An 8,823-nucleotide genomic window follows, 5' to 3' on the forward strand; every position below is an offset into this window, starting at 1 on the left:
GCCAACTGAGAAAGTTAATAGCAAAACAGCGACCAGTGGGAAGAATGAGTCTGGAGCCCTGAATTGCCCAGCTCCCTCTGTCAATGAGCTAGCACCCCCTCAGCACCTGCGTTCAAAATTCTCTGGCACCGCCCCTGGTACATCGATGTATTTTTGAAAAGCAAAAATTAAGTTTGTACAACTCTAAACCCAGTCCGCAAGTAAATTAGGTTATTAAATAAAAAACTAGCAACACGAGTTGCGCGGTGTCCCCACCACTTTTCAAAGCAAAGTTACGCCACTGATGATACAGTGATATGATAATGCTTTAAATAATGTTAGGAAATGTAACCTTATTATAAAGTGTATTTTCCCTACATCTGAACAATTTAAAAAGTACCACCTTATTTATTGCTTTATTTTTGTCCTTGTTTTTTTAAAATTAGTATTTATTTTATAGTATTATTAAAATAAATTAAATACAAATCTTTAAATTCTCTTAATTTTCTAAGCAAAACCTTTATAGATATATGCAAGGAAATGCAATTTTATTTGATGAATTAATTGGCATATTATTCTAATTAAATCAATTACGTTTTAATTGATTGTCAGCCCTATATTTTTAATTAACAATGGCTTTACATTCTTCTAGTTTTTTGCTTATATTCCCATTCTTTCATTTCTACGTCGTTCCCTCTCTCTACCTCTCTACTTTTCCTCAGGTGTGACAGTAATGATGAATATGTCTATTGAGACCCATCTTGTTAAAGAAAAGATGGCTTCCAAGGCAGTGGACTTAATGATGTATGGCTTTGTCAGCTATTTGCCTCTGAGGTCTGTGTTAACTAGAGTAGTAACATTCCTCTTCTGTGAAATAACATGTTGGAGCTGAGTGGAGGAGAGAGGACTTGAAAGAGTGAGGGAAAAGAGAGAGGAAATGAATCACGGAGGGAGGTCTGTAGACCGAGAGAAAGAAAGTGAACGTCATCGGATGTGAACAAGACATTATCCGACAGAATTGAGTGGATCTACCTCAGTGTCTGCAATGCAACCGCATGGTTTCTTCTAACGAACGATGACTACAACTGAGCTTTGCAGACGTCTCTGAGGGGACGAGACCGTCGTCTATGGCGTAGTTTAGTTACTGCAGTCCCTAAGCACGTGCAGCCCAATTTGGCTCTGGCTTTCCAGACTTTCCGACAAAGACGGTGACCCGTACCAGTGACCTCCCTGCCCTGCCACCCAGGCCTTCTCCGGATCTCCCATGGGGCCTCAGAGCGCCGTGGCCTGGGCTCATCACCGGGAACTGGGACTCCTGAGGTTGGCTGAGCGGACGACAGGCTCATCGATTAGCTGTCCCTTCAGGGCTGATCTGTGGCTAACAGCCGGCTAGAGCCTCAAAACCACACAAACACACTGTGCTTGCGCTCACCGCCGTGGCTGTTGCCACGATCCCTGTTAACCAAGCTGAGGATATAACCTCAAGCCAGGTGAGCAGATTTATATCCAACCCATGAATAATCATGCCAGATTAATTCTGACTGCGCGGAATGATGGGATACTTTTACAAACGACACAGAGCACGTCTCATGTCCTCTGTAATGTCATGAAAATCTGAAACATACTGTTCAGTCAGTGATTAGCAGTGTTGTTGTTAACTACAACTATTAAAAATGTCTGTGCTTGAATTAAAGCTGAAATAAAATATAAATATTATTAGATAGAAAAACTTTAATTTTATTTGATAGAAAAACTTTAACTTTAATTTGATGCAAAAATGGGTGTCAAATGCTAGTCAAGTCTTTAAAGGCAGGAAAAACCAAACAGTCACAAGCTTCAAAAGTGAGAGATTTCAACAAAGTCATTCATCTAAGTAAAGAAGAGTGACTTGTCCTCTTAAAAGATTCGTTACCATATTATGTGGAAGCTTCTGGTTTTCATATACGTGAGCCAGACATAGTTCAGCACTCTCTTTGTGGAAATCAAGCTAATCACGGGCGGTATTTAATGGTGCTTTTGTGTGGCCTGACTAATGAAACGACTCTGTAGGAGATGATGGCCTTGCTGATGTGTGTGGGGAAAAGGAGGGGTGTCCCAGCTGTATTAAAAGCTTGATTGTAATAATTTAAGCATCAAACGGTTATGTCGGGACATTACTGACCCTCATGGAGAAGCATAATTATACGGTGTGACCTCTACCGACCCGATAGCCTGCTCCCAGCATCAGAATGCCTGTCCCACGTCACTGACGGCGAGGAGAGCGTTTTCTAAGATGGATTAGATGGCTCTTTTAAAGGCCATGGCCTATTTAATATTGTTTGAAGAGGGGAAATGAGAAGGGTGAAAGCAGGGTGGGATGTATATGCAAGTAGAAAGAAGGGAAATAGACGAAAAAAGGGAAAAGCTAAATTCAAGGCAATGGAAGTAACAAAACAACCCTTATTTTAAAAAAAAAAAGGAGGCAGGGCATTCTTATTCTAGTGAGCATTTGCTTGGACAAAAATATTTTAGTGCAGGATGAGTCATCAGTGTTTTTGACTGTAAATGCTACAGTTAATTTTGTTCAAGGTTTTGGTATATATTAGCATACAGACAGCCTGGAAGCTAAGATACATGGAATAAAAGCCATAAAACTCTGTTTTTGATTTCAGGAGGTCATTGAACTATGAAAATTAGTAATTTTACCCCTGATTTATTGATCATTTTCTTTCAAGCACTAAGTGCATAGAACAAAACAAATGGGAAAAATGAAATCAGGCCCAATTGGTTAGTGAAAACAGTAATGTGCAATGTGTTTCTCCTACCATCAAAGGCTCTTGAGACAGTCTTGCTGTTTGTGTTGATGTTTATCAAAGAGCATCACTGGACTGAGGCTGTACTCGGGTAATGCGGTGAGCTGTCACAATGACAGACGCATCATGAAAAGCCCTGCCGCCCTTTTCTCTTTTGGAGGAGTCCATCAAAATTTGCGAGGCTTTCTCGAAAGGCACTGACAGAACAACAAAGTGTCTGAGACGTGTTGGGTGGCGGGTGTCTGTGGAGATAATGTCTCGTCAGCTTGTTGACAAATGAATTTTCTCTTGGTCAAATGGGGGGTATTTGCATATCAGACTGTTGATGCGGTGCTCTCTTGGGTAGTGTTTAGACCATAGGAGATCCGATGCAGGAAGTTCTTTATAATGTATAGATCTATTTGTTGAGTTTAGTCAGGATAAAAACAGCTTTAAGTGGTTTGTATATGTATAGTGGGCCTAATGCGTATTTAGACATTTAAAAGATGCATATATGAATTTCAATGAGTTAGAAAACATATTGGTAAACTTAATTGGTTACTTAATTAGAAATCAAAGTGGCATCAAACAACTGTTGACCTATATTTAATTTTTGATTAAATATATTTATATTTATTGAAATAGAATGCAATTTATTCCTGTGATGGCAAAGCCGAATTTTCAGCATCATTACTCCAGTCTTCAGCGTCACATGATCCTTCAGAAATCATTCTGATATACTGATTTGGTGCGCAAGAAACATTTTGTATTATCAATGTTTAAAACTATTGTGCTACTTAATGTTTTTGTGGAAACCCCGATACAGTTTTTTTCTGGATTTTTTGATGAATAGAAAGTTGAAAAGAAAACAGTATTTATTTGAAATAGAAATCTTTTGCAGCAGTATAAATGTCTTTGCTGTCACTTTTAGAATAAAATATTAATTTCTTTCAAAAAATCTCACTGACCCCAAACTTTGAACAGAATAAACTGGATCTCATTTTATATTTTTTATGTAGTGCAATACATTTTTAAGCATTGCGTAAGCATTCAGCGAATACTTTTTAGGACCGCTGAATGTGAGTTTGTTGCGAAGGACACCTATGTACATCCAACTCTCCGCCAAAACATCCAAAAATGTCAATAAACTGACAGGAAATTCAAGCTTCAGTCTGAGATATGGGCAATTAGCACAAGCTCTGTGCTATAAATCTTGTGGTGAACATCAGTGAAATTGTGATGGTCGAATGAAAGATGCATAGATGCCTGTCAGAGCGTGTAAAGCAGACTGACGCAGATTTTATTAAACAGTTGATCGGCTGGCCTAATGTAAAAAGAAAGATTTGCCTGCCTCTAAATGGGCTGTAATACCGGGTGAGCGGGTGGACCTGTCTGTGACTCTGCTGATGAAGATTAGCTGACTTCTTAGATTAGGTGAGCGTGGTTCGTGCAGTCAAGTGAAGTGGCAAGACAATAACCCGGTGTTAATTGAGCGTAACCAGATCCTGCAATCTGCCCCTCTCATGTGTACTGCTCTCTGGCACCTGTGTGTTTATATGAAGCAGGTATCTAATGAATAGCCCGTGCTGAGGTTTCTTCTTTACTTGGCCACTTTCTAAGACAAATAGCCTCTTCTTCTTAGAGTGAATGAGAACAAATAACACAATTTGCCCAAAGTAATGAAGAAAACCGCAGGCCACAGAATATTTAAGTGTCAAATTGCTGGTTTTGATAGTGAACCACAGAAATAAGCAATTTATTTTGACATGAAAAGGCATTTTAAGACGATTCTTTTTTAACATTAATAGAAACATTTGTGAAAAAACGCAATGTGGTCCTCCCATGACATGAGAGACTGCAACAAAAAGGATATATGCAAATATTCAAGATTAGGGGTGATGGAATGTGAAAAAACCCCATAATAATCTATACTATTCAGAATATAAGTAAATTCAATACAATTAAATGTAGTAGAAAAGTACTTGTTTACTTTTAAAACCTAACATGATCAGCAGTGGTTGTAGTTTAGAGGTTAAACTGTCCGAGGTCATTAGTTTAAACTAGGGCTGTGCGATATGGACAAAAAAAACCTATCGCGATTTCTTTGATCAATTTTGCGATTTCGATTTTAATCACGATTTTGACACACACAGGTATGCCCGCCCGGCCTGTTCTGTTCTCGTGCTCCATTTAGGTGCACTGCATTCTGATTGGTTCGGATAGCGTACTGCGGGAGGTCGGGGGCGCGGAAAATCGTGCTATAAAGCGATTTAGAAATCGTGCAAGCTCAAATCGCGATTTTATGACGATTTCGATTAACCGCACAGCCCTAGTTTAAACCTCAGATCGATTTGATATTGACAGTTATTTTGTTCCTGTTCATCACTGTGTCCTTGAGCAAGGCATGATGCTTGAGGGTGAGATGTACTATAAACCTCTTTGGATACAAGAGTGTCTATTATTTGTGACACAAATGGGCTTGTGGTTCAGAGGTTGTTGGTAACAATCACTAGAAATTGCGAATGATGGTGGTTCAATAGTTGAATATAACTGTGCCAGCAATCTTAAGGTTCTGGTTCAAACCCCTGAAGGGCAATTCATGTGCTGCAGAGTTATCCCCTAAATCACTGTTTTGCCCTTGAGCAATGTACTTCTTGCTCTAGGAAGACTGTACTTGTAGTAAACACACTGATATAATTTGGATAAGAAAACATCTGCCCAAACCGTCTTTCGGTGGTAGGGTGGTGGGCTTAAATCCGAAGGTCATTTTTCAAAACCTAGAAGGCTTGATTCATGAACCGGAGAATTGCTGGAATTTCCTATCGCCATTTTGCCCTTGAGCAAGACACGATATAGGGGTTAATGGGGACCGTCCTTGTAGTAAATGTACTGTGAGATGCTTTGTATTCAAGACAGCCTTTGAGTTTTAAGAGGCTCAGCACATCTGCACAGAGATACATATGTTTAAGTACTTCAAAATGTTGAAAAAACTGAATATGATTTGACTAACCTCTGGTTACACAGCTGGCAGGCGAAGCAATCCAGGTGATAGACGTTCTCCTTGGCTCTCATGACCATCTCAAATGCTGGAATGAGTTTGCTGCAAGCCGCACAGTTCCCAGTCACGCCGAACAACCTGATAGATCGAAAAATATGTGAAGTTTTAGGGTCAGAACCATTGGATAAACCATATCATTAAGATTGAAATGGGACTGTAAGGGTGATTCATGAACAAATGAATCTTGTGAACCAGTTCTTTATAGTGAATCAAAGATAAACAGAACAACAAGTGTAGTTCAATTCACAAGTGACTTTTATGAACCGGTTCTTTTAAGAGAATCAGAAACATACAAAGCAACCAGTTTAGTCTGATTCACAAACAATGTCTCTTATGAACCTGTTCTTTCTAGTAAATCAAAGACATACAAAGCAAACAGTATAGTTGGATACACAAGCAAATGACTCCTATGAACTGGTTCTATTTAGTGAATCAAAAACAGTGTAGTCCAGTTCACACACAAATTACTATTTTGAACCGGTTCTTTCTAGTGAATCAAAAACATACTTATCAACCAGTGTAGTCCAGTTCACAAACAAATTATTTAATGAACTGGTTCTTTTTAGTGAAACAAAAACTTAAAAATAACCAGTGTAGTCTGATTCACAAACAAATTACTCTTATGAGTCTGCCCTTTAATGAATCATCTTTTTCATTCTAATTTATGGGGGTTTATTACACAAGTTTATAATTTTATGTACATTATTATGGTGTTTTACCCAAGACTGATTAACAAAATGAATCAAACTGAACCAAGAGCTTGTGAATAGAATAAAAAAACTATACCGATACCAAGACTCCGCCAATATTTACCATAATGCATTCTTTTACGATATTTAAGGCTCAAAAAGACAAAAACACATTAGACAAAAACACGTAAGTGGAGTGCGATGTGACCATCATGGAGATGTCCAGGCCGGATGAGGTTAGCGATACAGAGCCGCTGCCCAGGGACGAGCCTATTATTTTCCAGCCCGCTCGCAGGACATTACGGAGAGGATTCATTAGGGATTCATGGCTGTTACTCCACCGTGACCTAGACCGAGTAAAGGGGGGAAGGGGGAAAATAAATATCTGATAACGAAATCATATAACAAAATAACCTATTAGGCGGACTTCTTCGGGCACTTTTATCTGTCGTTGTTAAAATGATAAAACTGCATGCCACTCTCCAGCTCTGTAAGAGATCGCAATCTGATAAATGATCTCAGGGCCTGGGATTTGCAGGGTTGTTTATTAACCTTCAGAAACTATGTTTCCCACAGGCAAATAAAAAAGAGCTGAGCAGATATATTGTACTCTCATGAATACCTACAAAATTAAGGGCTACTGTCAACACACCTTGAGTTGATGAAGGATATCTCCAATAGCTTTCCAGGTATGAGGAGAAAGGAAACGAGAGTTCATCCTGTGGATTGGTGCTGATTTAATTAAAGGAATTATACCTTTTTCTTTGAGCTGTCTAAAAATAGACACGTTCGTGATATCACGTCTCCACTATTTTCAGAAAAGTGCATAGCCAGAAGGCCTCAGCATGAAAGAGATGAAATGATGAGGCATATTTTTTCCACTAGCAACTTTATATATTATATAATTATTAGCAAAATTATATATCAAAGATCTAAATGCAAATATAAAAAGGATGATAGATTCACTGTATAACTCGCTTATATAAGGAAAATGATTATGGCGCATGTATTTATTTGCATGTTCTGAAAAGAAAAGAAAAGATGCATTAATGCACACGCCAGATTTCACCTGATGAATGATAGATGATATCCATATGAAAAAATGATGCTTGAAGGTCTTTTTGTCATCATGTTGAATCAAACTAATATTGGGTTTGCCACTCTAGCGAGCTGTGAGCTCAAAATGTCTCGTCTTGTGCAAATGTAAAGTAACCAATACCTTTCCTGGAATTGGACAGTCATGCCTTTTTGCTTTGAGCATTTGAGGACAGAGGTCTGTGCTTCGCAAATACACAAAGCATTGAGTGAAGACAACTGCTCTCACCTGAGAATCTGGCCGTGTATTACATGCACTACACAGGGAAAAGATCTGTTTTTATTTAAAGAACCGACTGTATTTTTTCTGTGGAATGGATTGTGATCCATCAGAAACTAGATATAAGTGGAGTTTCTTGATGTACAATAATGTTCTTTGGGGAATTTGTTTTGCAGCTTCATTCTGACTGCTGTTTTTAGCTATTCCCATGTTTCAAAACTGACAGATTTACTCTTGGTTCACATTTTCACATAGCACATTAATATACTCCTTTATTTTTGAGTTTCGAGTTGAGTTAGATCTTGTGAAAAGGGAGAGTCTTGAGAATTGACTGAAATGGTTTTCAAGCCAGCCTATTTATGCATCTGAACCTGTCTTCGATATATAAACACTGTACATCTTGTATTAAACACTAGATTAAAAATGTTTGATACAAGTTCAGCTCTATTTACAGCTTTTGTGGCATAATGTTGATCAGCAAAGAAAATAATTTTGAGTCATCCTTCAATTATTTTTAATAAAAACAAAATGTGCAGCTTAAATTTTTAAAAGTACTTATTAATTTTTCAGTAAACCAGTTATTATTTGTACATTTTTAATTTTACTTTTTTTTTGTACTTTATATGAATGACCTTAATGTACACTGAAGGTACACTGGATGTATGTATATATGCGTATGTATGTAAGATGTTTTCTAAAAAAAAAAAAAACATCTTTTTAAAAAATACTGCACCAAGGCTACATATATTTATGATCTTTTATTTATGATCAAAAATATAGTAAAAGCAGTAATATTGTGAAATGTTAACTCTTTTCTATTTTATTATATTATAAATTTAATATATTATAAAATATAATATTATTTTATTTATTTATTTGTTTGTTGGAAATGTTCATTTATTTCATTAATTTTCAGCAGCCATTACTCCAGTCTTCACATGAACACATGATTTATTTGTAGAATTATTTGTAGAAACATTAAAATATTATGTTACATTAAAATGTATCTTT

The 8,823-nt window shown here is 37.4% G+C and overlaps 1 protein-coding gene across 2 annotated transcripts in view; it reads right to left on the reverse strand.

The window, feature by feature from the left end:
• The window catches only part of lmo3 (LIM domain only 3), a 44,243-nt gene that overhangs the window by 5,173 nt on the left and 30,247 nt on the right, over positions 1-8,823 (reverse strand). For both annotated transcript variants that reach the window (XM_016493941.1, XM_016493942.1), the window contains exon 3: positions 5,761-5,886. In XM_016493941.1, coding sequence (XP_016349427.1) covers positions 5,761-5,886 — 126 coding nt within the window. The remainder of the gene's footprint in view (positions 1-5,760; positions 5,887-8,823) is intronic.

This window comes from Sinocyclocheilus anshuiensis, unplaced genomic scaffold (assembly GCF_001515605.1).
Source record: "Sinocyclocheilus anshuiensis isolate Anshui unplaced genomic scaffold, SAMN03320099.WGS_v1.1 scaffold1316, whole genome shotgun sequence".
Taxonomy (NCBI): domain Eukaryota; kingdom Metazoa; phylum Chordata; class Actinopteri; order Cypriniformes; family Cyprinidae; genus Sinocyclocheilus; species Sinocyclocheilus anshuiensis.